The 16123-nt window shown below is 45.6% G+C and overlaps 1 protein-coding gene across 1 annotated transcript; it reads right to left on the bottom strand.

Moving 5' to 3' along the window:
* Positions 1-11774: 11774 nt before the first annotated feature.
* Kcna10 (potassium voltage-gated channel subfamily A member 10) lies at positions 11775-13310 on the bottom strand. Its single transcript, XM_055618187.1, has one exon. The coding sequence runs from the start codon at positions 13308-13310 to the stop codon at positions 11775-11777; it is 1536 nt and encodes a 511-aa protein (XP_055474162.1).
* Between the last annotated feature and the right edge of the window lie 2813 nt (positions 13311-16123).

The following is a 16123-nucleotide window of genomic DNA, read 5'->3' as shown; positions in this document are numbered from 1 at the left end:
GATGATTCTCTGAACTCTTTAGAATCGGTTACATCAGCACTAAGGCAGGTCAAGTACCCAAACCTCCCTGAGCAGTGTGCAGAGGTGATGTGAGGTTCACCTGGATAACAATGTCTGTGGGATCCATGTCTCGTATCCACATCATTGATGACTGCTGTGCTGGGCTATTCTGAGAAGACACTGAGCATCACAGGGGACCTGGGAGGTGGCCACTCCTGCTTCAGGGAAAATCTGTAACTGTCCTAAGCCTCTCGGGTGATGGGAGACCGGTGGCCATGCTCTGACTTGCTGCTAGGACTGCCCGACCCTGAGTTCAAATACATGGTTACCAAGTAACAGGAGGGAGCACGCTTACATTTTTAACCCTTCCTGAGAACCCATATGGGGGAAAAATGGCCATTTATTTAGTGCTTGCTTTATGAAAGGACCTTTATGCCTGATATTTTTTTAATCATTATTTTCTGTTACTGTATGTTGCTGGCTAGTCTCATCTCCGCTCGACACACAAACTAGAGTTATCTAAATGGATGGAAAACTTACTTGAGAAAATTCCTTTATAAGATACAACTGTAGGCATTTTCTTGATTACTTATTGATGGGGGAGGGCCCATTGTGTTGTGGGTGGGGCCATCCCTGGGCTGTTGTCCTGGTTATAAAAAAGAAAGCCTGAGCAAGCCATGGGGAGCAAGCCAGTAAGAGGCACTGTCAGGATCGTGCAGCAGTTACAGGGCGGGTTCACAAATCACCCCACGCGACTGGTTCCACGTGGAAGGTTTATTAAGGAAGGGGGAGGGAGGTTACAGAGACCGTCTCTGGGTAGGGCAAGGGTGGGGTGGGGTGGGGCAACTTCTCTTATAAGGTGACCAGAGCATGCGCAGGTGGTTTTAGGTGGTTCATGCCTCACAGATGCCTGACTTCCCAGTTTATCTGGTCCCTCAGGGCTGGCCGTAGAGATGCCTGCTTATGGATCCCAGCAGACACCCCTCCATGTTTCCTGCGTCAGCTCCTGCCCCCAGATTCCTGCCCTGCCTGAGTTCTTGTCCTGACCTCCTTTAATGATGAACGTTGATATGGAAGTAGAAGCCAAATAAACCCATTCCTTTTCGGCTTGGCCATGGTGTTTCACTGTAGCAATAAAAATCCTAACTTAGACACCATACCAGAGTATCTATAAATTATAAAAAGAAAATATTTATTTGGTGTCAAAGTTTTGGAATTTTCAGCCCATTGCCCTTAAGCCCTTTTGTGGTACATCATGGAGAAAACTGTGGCAGAGGAAGCCCCTTTACCTCAGGGCCAGTTGTGGGTACAAAAAGATGAAAGAGACTGGCATCTCATTGTCCACTTTGAGGCTACATTCCCAAATGTCCTAAATTGGTCCCAAATATCTCAACTTCTAGAATTTTAGCCACCTTCCAAAAGCTCCAAGCTGGGGACCAAGCCTGTGACACAGAGGCCCATGAGAGACAGGCCTGATGCAAACGTAACAACATCTTATTTAATTTCCTTAGAATGAATCATAACACAGCTGACATGATTAAACCATGGAGGATTTGAGCGCCTTGGTCATAGCCATGCACTAAAGCTGGGATCCTGAGAGTTTAGATCCAGAATATAAAGCATCAAAAATGGGACTCCTTCACATAGCGCCTCCTGAGAACCCGTGCGGGACTTCTTGCTTGGGTTTCCCTAGCAGATGTAATGTTCCAATTTTTATTAAAAAAAAAATCACCGCCATTAAAATATTTCATCTTGAAGAGTTCCCATTTAGAGAAACTGCAGAGCAGATCAGAGCTGAACTCTGCAAGCCATTGGAATGCCCCTTTCCTCCCTAAGAAACCATTTTCCTTTCCTTTCCTTCCTCCTTTCCTCCACATCTCCAACTCCAAAGAGAAGGCTGCACACTTTTCTCTTTCTACTTACTTAAACCTAAAAGAGGGATCCGCTCTCCTTACCACATGCTTTCAGGTGCCTTAGCAAGAAATCTTTTCTTAGTCTGCTTCCCAGGTCCTTGTCTCTCTCCACATCTGTCTGTCTCTGTCTCTGTGTTCCTATATCTCTGAAAACAATGCCCCAGTGCAAAGTCAAGCCTCTTGACTTTTGTTCTCATGACATCAAGGACTATCTTTTTTTTTTTTTTTTTTTTTTTTTTTTTTTTTTTTTTTTTTTTTTTTGCCTTTCTTGCTCCATCTGGAACTTCCTTGACTTGCATTTTTGTTCAACATTGAACCAACTTTCCTCCCAGGCTTCAGAGTCTTTTCCAGTTAGCTGCGGCTATGTGTCATTCAGTGAGCAGAAAAGCACCTCTGCAGTTACACTCCTCATGTCTAGGGATGACTCACAGAAGTTCAGTGTTTGATGGGCAGGAGGTAGGGTGGGGCAAGGGTGGGGTGGGGTGCACTGGCTTCCTATGAACTCCCAGGGGATTTAGAAGGGTAAACTTCATGAAGGGAGTTCCTGGATCTTCTATAACTCATAATCTATTTTTGTCAAGGGCAGAGATGACCCTCTTTGGCTGCCTCTGTAAGCCCAGAGACAGACTGAGCATCTGGCTATAGCAGAAACTTGAAGAATATTTGAGGGAAACAGCAGACTCATATCTAGACCCTAACAAAGCTAGTCACTGGTGTCCTGTGGAGAATCAGTTAGCTTCTGCTTGGATTTAGAGAAAAAAAATTAGAGAATTCAGGGCCTTACTACAATCACTCTCCTTCTAGCTCTAACTTTTGGGTTTTGGGCTCTTCGTGTTGCATTCTTGGGGACTTTCTGTATTATGATTCATTTTATGTCTTTTCCTGAGAAAATTATGTCTGAGTCTTTTTAGGAAAAATCCTAAAATTAACTTTATGTGGTCACTATTTGGAAGTCCTCCATAGGCTTAATTAAGCAAAGATTATTAAGCAAAGATAAACACATAGCTAGATGAAGCCGCTACTCCAGGAATCTCCTGGGGGCGGGTATTTCCCCCAGAGCAAACTCAAACAGCATCATTGGTACAGGGTAAACACAGACAGTGACAAACTCTGATTGACCAGGAGAATAGCTTACAGATTCAAGGTCTCTTTTTATGACAGGCCTAGAGCTCTCTGAAAATGCAGTTTAAAGATAGTGGGTCATATAGGCTATACCTCTGGAGGAATAGAATTCAGTAAATAAATATCGACTAAAATAAAATTTTCCTACTTTATAGTGTGGATGATAAAACATATAGTAAAAGAAGTTAGCATTAGTATTTGCTATTCATAAAAATACCGGCTCAGGTATTTTCTGTTTGTCTGTAGTGCTTTCAGGCTACAAACACTGCCAACCCAAAAGCAGCTGTCATATATAAAATGTGTTTGCTTTGGAGAAGACATTCTATTTAGAGTCTTTAAATTGGAGTTTTAGGGTTATAATAATAATAAAATTTGTTCTGTTTGTATTTTCTAATTGTACGGGAATTTGTAACGCTGGACATGTAATGAAAAATCAAACACATACAATCTACTACTTGGATAATCATTAGTCTGTGTTCTGTGAAACTTGTGTAAATAAAGAAGTGCCTGGTGGCCAGAAGTCAGAGCCACAGAAACTGCCTGATTGCTAGATAGTCAGAGCTGCTAAATTCCCCTGACCATCGCCTGACTCACTGCTACTCTCCTCTGTAGACTGCCCTGTCAGCAAAGACCCATCCTTGCTAGCGTGCTAGCGAAGGCAGGCCAGGCAAGCTGGTTCAGACCTGTGACCCCAGGTTTGGATAGGGAGAAACAGATAGGTCCCTGGGACTCATTGGCTAGCTACTTCAGCCTACTTGGTAAGGATTTTCAGGTCACTCACTGAGAGACTGCCTGGAAAAAATAAAAAGTCAGCACCCGAGGAGTGACATTTGAGGTTGTCTTCTGACCTCCACACACATGCGTGACACACATATTCACATGCAGACCGCATACATTTGCACGGACACACACATGAACACATGCACACCATCGTCACCCCCCCCCCCCCCGCACAACAATTTATTTGGGAGGCATGGTGGCTTCTTTTGGGGAGGCGGCTCTGACTTGGTCCTTTTATGCCTCAACCCTTCATTTCTTGATCATCTATCATGTACTCAATGCTGGGCTGGGGTTATAACACTCAAAAGATGCAGCTCTGATCCCTGGAGGGTTCACACGTTACAGGTGGACGTTTATCCCAGGCTCTACCTACCATCCACGGAATATTTATTTATCTGTCCTTTAAGGGTCAACCCACTGTTTACTCACTTCTGTTTTGCAAAGCACCCTTGACAGCTAGCCGAGAGCCTCAGAGAGCACCCTGTTGAAATCTCATGATAAATCTTTACGAGAGTAATGCTGTTATTACTTCTGTGTAGTCATATTTATATTGCGTCCATGTGGGAGCCACGGGGACTGGAGAGGAGAGCTTAGCCATCACCCCTCTGGTTCTGAGAAATACAAGATCACCCAGAATTCCTTCGTAAGGAGAATCACGCCTTCTCTCCCCAGGCCTCTGACTGACGCTTCAGCAATGGGAGTAAAATAGCATTCATTATCCCGTGACATTTCGAAGGAAGCCTTTACCTCCGCTTCCCCTGAGATTCCATAACAAAAGTTTGTCTGATCTTCCTCTCCCCATCGATGTGCTCTTTGCCACCCCCAGCTCCTTTTCATCTCACTGTTTGAGGGCAAACGTTCTTCTGACAGCAGTCCCCGGGGAGACTAGGCTGCCTTTTTTTCTTTTCCCTTCAAAGGGCCCTTGAGCACTCCACTCTGCCGGGTGGATGGGGTATGTTTCATCTTTCAGTAGGCTCTAATCAACTGCTGAGCAGAGAAGGGCACCTTGTGAGTTTCCTTTCTGTCCCCACCCTCTGGATCCTATAGGGAGGGAGAGGGTGGGGCTCTGGCATATAGCCTGGGTGAACTCCCTGTTCCTGGCGGAAGGCTGCTCTGTTCTTTTGAGCCTGCTGAGGTGGGCAGAGGTTGCTCCAGCAGCACAAGTAGACAAGGATGAGGGAGAGGGACCGCCAGGTTGCTGCTCCAGAGTCTCTTGAAAGAAAGCCCTTGAAAGACATGGAAGGGCCCTCAGAGAGGCCTTCAACTGTCTTTTGGGTTTCCTCCTTCTTACCCTCCTGAGCCCTGCCTGTTTGTTAGCACAACCTGGGGCTGACTGGGGTTGGGTGGTGCGGGAAGCTTTTTCTAAGCCAAAGAAAGATGCCTCTTTGGCGTCTTCTTTGGTAGGTTTCTCCCCATCACTTAGAGAGCCACAGATTCCATGATAGTAAGTCATTGGATATACCAGGGTACATGATACAACATGAGCTTACTGGTAGATGCATTTCCTCCCTCAGTCCAGCAAAATGACTTCTGCAGGCAGCCATCAACTCTCAGGAGAATTTTACACACCTACGCTGGTGGTGCCTCCAACCCAGATGCAACTCTGTAGTCTGGCCAGGGGCCCCAGAGGGAGCCTAGAGTGGTGGTGACCTGGAGGGCAGCCTCTATTCTTTGTGCTTCTCTCTTCCCTGGGTGGCCTTAGTTAGGCTTCTGTTGCTGTGATAACCATCATGATGACCAAAAGCAACTTGGGGAGGAAGGGTTTATTTGGCTTATTACAAGTCACAGTCCATCATCAGGAGCCACGGGAGGGACCTGAGGCGGGAACCTGGAGGCAGGAACTGAAGCAGCAGCTGTGGAGGAACACTGCTTACTGACTTGCTCCCTGTCACTTACTCAGCCTGCTTTCTTACACTGTCCAGGACCACTTAGCCAGAGTGGTACCAACCCCAGTGGGCTGGGTCCTCTCACATTAATCATTGATTGGGAAAGGCTGGGTGAGGTGTTACATGCCTGCAATCCCAGCAGTCAAGGAGGCAGAGACAGATGGATTGCTATGAGTCTGAGGCCGGCCTGGTCTACAAATCAAGTCCAGGAGAGAAACCATGTCTCAAAAAAAAAAAGAAAAAAAAAAGAAAAAGAAAAATCCCTACATACTTGCCTACAGGTTAATCTGATGGAGGTATTTTTTTTTTTTAATTAAGATTTCCTCTTCCCAAATACATCTAAGTTTGCGTCAAGATGACAGAAAACAGCACATGGCCATCATCTAACTGCCAAGTGGAAGCTAGAGATTTAAAAATAGAAAAAAATGAGCTGCATAAATACACCACCTGCATTCAATAATTATCAAGAATTTGGTGCCCTTGTTTGATGTATTTTCATGTGCGTGTGGTACATACGCGTGAGTGTGCAGGTGCTCGTGAGAGAACCAGACCTGACACCCCCAAAGGTCACCAGGAACTAGTGATCCTACCCCAAGGTCACCAGGAAGTAGACCATAGGTCACCAGTTCCAGAAATAAGATCATAACATTCTCTACCCAAGGAACAGTCTGAGGATAACCATAAGAATGGGAAGGTATCTTATCTCAGGGTGGGGCATCTGTGCTGAGCAGCCCACTGGCCTAATATTCTTGAGGTCTATAGATAGCTCACTCAATGTTCTGTTAATTAGCCAATCACTTTGTAACAAGCTTGCCCTTGGTCATCCAATGGTGTAACTGCTAAACCGAAAATTCCTGGTGTTTCCTCAAACCCCAATAAAAACCCTATTGTGAAGCTGTTTGGGGTTCTTCTCTCTGATCCAGTGCGTTGGTGATGGTGGAGAGACCGAGCTTCAGCCAGAATAAAGCTCTTTGCTTTTGCATACATGGTCTGGCTCCTGGTGGTCTTTGGGGACCTTGAGACCTGGGCATAACACTTGTGGCCATATACACGCAAAGGCCAGAGTAGATGCTAAATGTCTTCCTGTCTTGCTCTCCATCTTGTTTTGAGGCAGGGTCTCTCACTGAAGAAGATTATTCTGTTTGGCTAGGCTGTCTGGCCTGAAAATAATCAGGATCCACTATAGGGCAGCTCAGCTGGTCACTTTAGGGTAATTGGGAAAGAGGGCTTTCCCAACTGATGAGACAATTAATTAATTCAGCAAATATTAAGTGCCTACCATATGCTAAAAAACAGGTGCTTTGAATGTAACTGGATTAAAACAAAACTCCCATCTTTCAACATTAACATTTTAAATGAGGAATCAGCTAATAAACAAAATTATGTACACACATGCACATACACAGATACTCATACACATATTTTAGTTAAATGGGGATGAAGCTGTGAACTGAGGATTGCTAATCTCCCTGTCCTACAGAGAATGTTCACTTCAGGGCACACAGAGGCCATCCAGCAGAACATGGGAGGAGGAAATGAGAGCTCTGGGGTGGACTTTGAGTTCCCAGATACAACCACCCCATCCTTGGTCTGCCTCTCGGCAGTTCTCAGTCGTGGGAACCGACAATCTGAACAAAAATGGTTCAGTCTGGGCTGAGTTTCTGTCAGTTGCAACTGAAAGCATCCTGTCTAATGGTCTCCTGCACGAGCTTGTGCACCTCATTGAGGACATGAGTAAGGCAGAGCAGGCCATCAGGGCCAGCTTCTGAGAAGCCTGTAATGAGCTCAGGGCAGCTGTCTGTGTGAGCAACTGTCTTGGGAGGCCACACTGGGTCTGTATCAGGCATTTGTGATGCAGTCTTGTAACACCCCCCCTTCCCCCAAATTGCTGGACCAATGGATACAAGTGTGGACCAGGAGAGGCTGGGACAGCAGAGGTGACTCCGACAAGCCTGTCCAATGTCCCAGCACCTCAGGGAACAAGCTATGCAGGACTATGCCACAACACCTTCGGTTTGCTTGGGAGGAGGGACACTGAGGTTTACAACACAGGTGTCAGTCTTCTGACCCAGAAGGCATGAGAGAGGATAGTTTGGCTACCGCACACACCTGCCAGTTTGGTGTCCTTCACTCAGGTGCCTCTGAAGCAGAAAAAAATATTACCTAACTTTACAAAGATTTGATTTCTCACCAGCTAAGCAGAGATAATATCTACTTTGTAGCCATCAAGAAGAAGTGAAAACCAACCACGTAAAGCAGCTAAAACAGGGCAGCTGCTTATTTGTTGTATTATCTCAACCCTGGCTACGGCCTGCGCCCTACACCAGGTAATTTGATTGTTTTATGTTTATGTGTGTACCTTCGTGCATGTGTGTTCGTTTTTGCCTGTGGAGGCCAGAGGACCATGTCTTCTTGTAAATACACTCCTCTTGTATTTCTACTTCTTTTTTTCTTTTTGGAGAGAGGCTCTGTCATTGTCCTGGAACATTGCTGAGTAGGCTACTCTGCCTGATGGAGAACCCCAGGAACACGCCTGCCTCTGCCCTCTGAGCACTGACATTACCAGTGCACGCCACCACACTGGAATTTTTGAAAACATGGGCTGTGGGTATTGAACTCATGTCTTTGTGCTTATAAGACACTTTATTGACTTACACATTTCCCTGGCCCGTGAACCAGTTTTTACGCTGTCCCTAGACTCCGGTTCCTTCTGCTGAGGGCTGTGAGCTGACTAGGACTGTAAAGGCAAGTTAATTTGGTAACTGTTAATTAGTTCCAAAGGAAAGATTTATAGAGTAGTAACTCATTAATTTATGCTGGGCTCTCCCTACATCTTGGTGAGAGAAGTGTAATTCAATTCATTTTTTCATATTTAGAAGTCAACTTGAAGAGATGGGGTGTAAGAACCTGAGACAGGAGCTCACAGATGGGTCTGGTGGCTCAGGCCTGTGATCTCAGCTGCCAGGAAGCTAGGTTAAGACCTACCCAGGCTGCAAAAGTGAGTGAAAAGCCAGCTTGGACAACTTATTAGGCAAAAACAAAACAAAACAAAACAAAACAAAACAAAACAACAGCTGGGAATGTAACTATGTGACAAAAATCCTTGACTCTCATGTGTGAGGTCCTGAGTTCATTCCGGAGTACTTGGAGGTGCTGGAAGGTGGGGATGGGGAGAAAGAAAAAAGAAAAAAGAGAAAACAAATAGCAAGTTCTTTGCCTGTGGAAGACGGGGCAGAACGCTCCTGGCCACTGAGTGAGGGAGGATTAAAAAGGGCACTTTTCTGACCTGCTCCCTCTGGGATGGTAGGGTAGAGTGAGGAGAAACCTTCACTGTGAGGCAGTTTTCCTTTTTAAAAATTATTCTTATTTTTATTTTATGTGTACAAGCATTTTCCTGAATGTATGTCTATGTACCATGTGCACGCTTCCTAGCTGCAGAGGCCAGAAGAGAGAGTCAGAGCCCTTGAAATTAGGGGTTCAGAGGGTTGTGAGCCCCCATGTAGGTGCTGGGAATCAAGCCCAGATCCTCTGGCAGAGCAGCAAGTGCTCTCAACTGCTAAAGCAGTCTCTCAGTCAATCCCCAATTAAATTTAAATTTCTATTTTCCATTTAAGGAAACTAGTCCACTGAGGGCAAAGTTATTTTTTACATAATTAGTAAGAATTCGGACGGGTCTTTGATTTCAAGTCTAGAGGACTTTCCACTCAGAAACCTCTAAATGTTCAAAATGTTTTTAATTACATGTATGTCTGTGTGTGAGCTAGGTGTCCAAAGAGGCCCAAGGAGGGCATAGGATCTCCCAGAACTGGAGTTACAGGGGGTTGTGAGCCACAAAACCTGGGGGCTGGGAACTGAACTTTGGTCCTCTGTCAGAGCAGTCAGCTCTTAACCACTGAGCCATCTTTCCAGTCCCTCTTTTTTGACTATCATATCTATCTATCTATCTATCTATCTATCTATCTATCTATCTATCTATCCATCCATCTATCCATCTATCTCCCACTGAGTCAAATTTGGGATGCCCATATATGAATGGGACCTGTTGGAGCACAGTTGATTTACCAAGGCCCACTCCCCCAAAGAAAACTGACTCCCTTCTCTAACAACCACCAACTGTCTATAGCTCTTCAGCTAGAGTGGGGGGGCTCATGAGGTTCTCCTCACTGTATCCTGGAAGGTTGATTGGTAAGATCCTGGCCAGCCAAGCACAGCTGCTTTGAGTTCATGAGTGCAGCGGTCCTGTCATGTCTAGGAGACTGTTTCGCCTTAGTCTTCCTTGACTTGCAGTATTTCTGCCCCACCTTGGAGATGGTCTCTGAGTCTGTGGGAAGGATGGGTGATACAGATATCTCATTCAAGGATGAGCGTGACACAGAACTTAGTCTCTTCACTTTGTCCAGTTGTGAGTTCCTGTGTTAAGTGTAATTCAGTGCACAAAGAAACTTTTGAAGACTCTGGGTTTTGAACTTGCCAGCCTCCATGCTGAAACTGTGCTACAAGTTCTCTTGGAATCCCAGCTCACCCGCTCAACCTGCAGGTTACCAACACTCCCTAGAGCCTTGAAAGGTATCCGCCACACATGCAGGGCTTACTGCATATAATGTTACAGGTGTGTGTGTGACAGAGAGACAAAGAAAGCTTATATATACAAGCATTTATATGCAGATCTTCATACCCACTGTCCCAGCCACCTTTGGTTCTATTTTTCTGAAGAACTCTGACATACATGGAGGAGTGTGTACTGTGGGTTTTTCAGTGACTTAGGGCCCAGGGGCATTGGACTTGCACTGATTTACCTTTGTTATGTAGTTAGAGTTTGGGAGAGAGGGAGGCACAAGCTTTGTTTACTTGAGGAGGTGGGTTGGGAGGGACAGCGTAGAGGCTTCCTTCCCTGTCCCTTGGGAGGCTGATTCTCGTATCCTGAGAGCTTTGTGGGATGATCAAGCTCCTCTCTCAGGAAGGCCTGTTTCAGTTCAGGTCATTGCAACACAGATGTGATCCTTGGGTAAGCCTGGCCCCTGGACACGTGCCTGTATTTTTCCTTTCAGCTGCTCATTAGGCTACTGGTCAATGCCCGGTTATATTGTGGGAGATGAACCCGAGGGCAGGTGCGACTATGTTCCTGGAGCTGTCCGCCGGCACATTCCTCACTCATTCTCAGGATCTCAGTGTCTGAGCTGATGTCTGGAGGTGGGCCAGGTAAAAGCATCAAAGAGTGTTTCTCATGTAAAAGGGCTGAGGACTAAGGGGCCCAGGCATATATACTTCCATGGGCTGGGAAGAGATGTGGGAACAAGTGAGGGTTAAAAGTCAGCTTCAAACTCCTTTCACTCTTTCCCCAACCTAGTCAAACCCTCTTCATGAAGAGAAAGAAAGCAAGACTCAAAGGAAGGACAGTGATTGCCCTTGTTCCTGTGTGACTTTAGGGTATGTTCATTTGTTCATCAGTAATATGGGAGTGCAACCAGAGTTACCACAGCCAGAGCCCGTGCTCTGACAGCCACAGTGAGAAGGGTTCCACCATCGGTCCTTAATAAGCCAAGTTAAAGAGCCAAATTAATAGTGTGTGATTGAAAGTTCCCATGGGAAACCACACCTTACATTGAACCTTCTGCAAAGCTGATGGACAGATTAGCCCTTTGGTGTTTGTGGAGAGGTTGCTACGCCAATATTTGGGGTCTTAGCATGAGGGTTAGGCTTAAGTAGAGGACCAGAGGTATGTATGGCTAAACACTCTCAGTTAAGGTGTGGTCCTGATGATTACTGACCCATCACTCTTTCTGCTCCAGTCTCTTCTGCAAGATGGTTCAACAAGTTGCAAATGTCTTTCTGGAGACCAGTTCCCCCTCTGGCTGGTGCCAGGAGTCAATGTTTTCCTTCTTCTGGCATGAGACTCCTGTAGTGAGAGTCCAGTCCCTTGAAGTACTTTGAATAGTCTGCTAGCCAGAGGGAGGGGCAAGATTCTAAACAGGTTTTTAAAATATGCTTGCTCCTACCATAATTTTTATCTTGGGAAAACAGTGAGAAGAAGGAGAGAGAAAGCGGTTCAGATATGCTAGAAGCCCTGGACTGGTCACTTTCTAGACTTCTCTGTGGAACAGCTGCCGTTGGTCTTGTTAAGAGAGTCAGTACTTCCCATTCTGGAGCCCGTGTTGTTGAGGATTTTGTCAAGTTCTCCTGGGATGTTTTGCTTCTCCTCATTCTCAGTCTCACGGTGATAGAAATAGTTGAAATTGGAGACAATGACAGGTACAGGGAGGGCAATGGTGAGGACGCCAGCAATGGCACACAGAGTACCTACGATCTTCCCTCCTGGGGTGGTTGGGCACATGTCCCCATAGCCTACAGTTGTCATGGTGACCACAGCCCACCAGAAACCATCAGGAATGCTAGAGAAATGGGACTCTGGCTCATCCACTTCAGCAAAGTAGACCGCACTAGAAAAGAGAATGACTCCAATGAAGAGAAAGAAGATGAGAAGCCCCAGCTCCCGCATGGAAGCCTTCAGCGTCTGCCCTAGGATCTGCAGCCCCTTAGAGTGCCGAGAAAGCTTGAAGATACGAAAGACCCTCACGAGGCGAATGATCCTCAGGATGGCCAGTGACATGTTCTGCTGGGCACTTGGCTCTGTCTCCTGGACCAGTTCTGTTATGAGGGTTGCAAAGTAGGGGATGATGGAGATGATGTCGATGATGTTCATGATGTTCTTGAAGAAGTCAGTCTTGCTGGGGCAGACCACAAACCGGAGCACCAGCTCAAAGGTGAACCACACAATGCAGGTGGACTCCACCATGAAGAAAGGGTCAGTGAACATAGTCTGAGGGAGGCCTGTTTTGTTTGCATTGATGCTGGGGTCTCTGACTACCTTCAGCTCCCTGTCCTCTCGGAACTCTGGGAGTGTCTCCAGGCAGAAGATGGTGATGGAGATGACTACAACCAAAACCGACACCACAGCCACACCACGAGCTGCACTGGAGCTCTCAGGGTACTCGAAGAGAAGCCAGAATTGCCTGTGGAAGTCATTGGTGGGCAGCAGTGTTTCAGGGTCCTTAATGAAGCCTTCATCCTCTCGGAACTGGTCCATAGCTTCACTGCCCAGTTCATAGAAGGAGATCTCGTCAGCAAAAACATCAATAGGCACATTGGCTGGCCGCCGTATTTTCCCCCCAGACTGGTAATAATATAAGATCCCATCAAAACTAGGTCTGTTTCTATCAAAGAAATACTCATTTCTCATGGAGTCAAAAAATTGCATCCTTTTCTCCCGATCTCCCAGGAGTGTCTCCGGAAATTGATTGAGAGTTCTGAGCTGAGTCTCAAACCTCAGTCCAGCAATATTGATGATCACTCTTTGGTTTCCTTCATTCAAGACCACTGGCTCAGGCCCTGGGGGATCTGCATACTCTCCTGGGATCTTGGAGAAGGCAGTTTCATGGTTGGTACTGTCACTAATGAGGACTCTCCAGTTGGAAAAGGGACTGCTACCAGGACGGCCCTTTGAGCTGGTTGGGTCAAAGTCTGTGGCATAGCCTGGCTCTTCATGGATTTGATCTGAGTTATCAAAATTGACCAGGGCAACCTCCATTTCTTTCCAGCCACACACATCCATTCTAGGGAGTCAGAAAAGCAGCATGAAGACCCTCAGCCTTTCCAGGCCTGCTGAAAGCTGTGGAGCCTTTCCAGGCCTGCTAGAAGCTGTGGAGAAGAAAGAATTTCATTATAATTAAAGTCAGAGTAGGATACAGTTGATTCCTGACTATTGAGGTAAGGTATACCAGTGGATTAAACAATGATTTAGCATTAGCTTGAGGAGGAATGTTTTCAGAAACATTCATTCCTTGATGTCACTTTGCAAATCTGAGTTTGTACACACCAACTACTAATATACATACATACATATATATATGTACATATATATGTATATGTACATATATATCCATATATATGTATATGGAACGATCCTAGGGATGAGGGGGCAAACTGTCTCCAAACTGGAAAGGTCTACATACATTGTATGTATGCATAAAGGAAGTCACCATAAAGAGAAAGTTAACGTTCCTTGAAAATAAAAAGTATAGTTTTGTATTCATATGAAGTCTGTCATTATATCCAGCATGTTTCCACACCATTCTTTTTTAAAAAATATTTATTTATTTATTATTATTTATACGGTATTCTGCCTGAATGTGGATCTGCATGCCAGAAGAGGGCAACAGATCACATTATAAATGGTTATGAGCCACCATGTGGTTGCTGGGTATTGAACTCAGGATCCTTTGGAGAACATCCAGTGCTCTTAACCTCTGAGCCGTCTCTTCAGCCCCCATTGCCATTCTTAACTCTCCTCTTTTGCATCCAACAGAGAGAGTTTCTTAAAAATCCTTTTGTTTATGTCTTTGAAACCAAGCCAGATTCTCTTTTTTGTCAACTCCATTATTACCTCTTGGACCAAGTGGTGAGGTCTGGGATTCTGTTCAGGAAGAATAAGAGGGTGGAGACAAAGTGGCCAATCTATAGTGTCTTCTTAAAAAATTACACTGTTTGTGTCTTGGGCCCATCACCTGGAAGGAGAGCTTTGAGGATATAGTTAATGTGATACATATGTGAAATGCTTGGCAGAAAGATGTTTATCTCTGTTGCTGGGTTTGGCAACTTTTCCACATCGCAGGGAAATTAGAAGTCACTAGCCAGTGGAAGTTCTTGGCTCTAAATTAAGGCGAATACTTTTCAATGGAAATACATTATAAATTATAACTCTTTCTCTAGCCTTTCCTCCCCTACCTTGTTTGTAGGAGCATTTGGGATAGAGTTGGGACAAAAGCATGCATGCTTGGAAATGTATGAACACAGCTGAACATTCTCTCTTCAGGTTCCTGCCAGCTTCAGTTTCTGTAGAAGAACACTGTAGCCAGGCAGGCTAGAGGTAGGTGAGCTATCTTGAGATGGCGTCTGAGGTGACCATGACCTTGGGATAGTCACATTACAGGGGTCAGGGAACCTGTGCTGTGTAAGTGCTGTGGTTTCTCCAAAGCAGTTTTACATTCCCTTATCTCACTGGATGGCAAGAGTTACAAGGTTAGAAGTCAACTCTGTGGTATCACAGGGCAGGTGACTTCCCACAGCTCTGTAACTAGTGCTGCAGAGTCCTGTGAGCTCTGGTGTGATCTCTTGGCCCAGAGCTATCTCTACTGCACCACAGGGGGCTGAGGTGTGGGGAGCCAGGCTTATAGGATTGCAGGGTCTCAGGGCTCTTTTGGTACCCCCCTTTCAGTCCATGTACTTGTGAATCAGTCAGAATGCTGAGTGCTTGTTCTGCCTGTTAGGAATATGAGGCCTTTGCAAGGCTTCCTCATTTCACTGAGCTATTCCTTCTATATAGACTGCAGAAGATATATCCACATGGGCACCTTGCATGAGGCTTGGTGAGGGGCAGGATGGTTGGAGGACAGGATGAACCTGAGTGTTAGATTTTTGAGAACAGATCCAGTTGACAGCAGCCCAAATCCTGGGTCTACAATGTGGCCCCCAAGTGGTAGCTGTGTGGGTGAACCCTGGCCTGTCTTGGAGCTCTGTTCCACTACTTAGGGGTTGTATATTTTTGATTAAACTACTGGATTTTGTGACTCTTAGTTTTCTGATTTGTGAAATGGGTAAGAAGAATCATAATTTCCATCTCAAAGACTATGCTGAGGGGCTAGGGTGGTGGCTTAGTGGGTAAGAGAGCTTGCTGGGCAAGTATGAGGAGACAGATTCAGATCCCTATTAACCATGTAAAAACCGGTGTGGTCACACTCTCATCTAATTTCAGTTCTGTGGTGAGAGAGAGAGAGAGAGAGAGAGAGAGAGAGAGAGAGAGAGAGAGTAGGCAGATGCTTGCTGGGACTTTCTGGCTAGCCAGGCCAGCTGAAAAAAACAGAGAGGCCCCACATTCAGTAGAGATCCTATCTCAAGGGAACAAGGCAGAGACAGATAAAGCAGGGTACCAGATATTTTCCTCTTCTCTCTGCTAGGACATGTGTACTTGAACTCACACGTGCAAACTCCTATCCCAAAAGAAAAGGTAAAACATATATATATATATGTTGTTGTTGTAGATTGGCATTTTTGAGGATTTTTTATTCATGAAGTTATTCTATATGTTCTTATCTGGCTCCTTTCCCATAGCAAAGTCGTGGGGAGAAATATGGTTCATGTGAGGAAATGCAGAAGGAATCTCAGCTCCACACCCTTTCCATCTGCTCTGCCTGACCCATCTCTAAGCTGTTTTGCCTCTAGTCCACTTTCCCCCTTTTTTGTCATCTTCCCTGCTTATGTAGAGACAGTCTATAACCTGCCTTGTCCATGGAGCCTACACTGGCCAGTCCAGTTTTATGTGCTTCCTTTATCCTGGCCTGCGGCACTCTTTGGCTTTCCATGTGGAGT

Source organism: Psammomys obesus, unplaced genomic scaffold, assembly GCF_907164565.1.
Source record: "Psammomys obesus unplaced genomic scaffold, mPsaObe1.curated_primary_1811, whole genome shotgun sequence".
Taxonomy (NCBI): domain Eukaryota; kingdom Metazoa; phylum Chordata; class Mammalia; order Rodentia; family Muridae; genus Psammomys; species Psammomys obesus.
The sequence above is the reverse complement of the archived record's forward strand: the minus strand, read 5'-3'. Positions and strand labels throughout refer to the sequence as shown.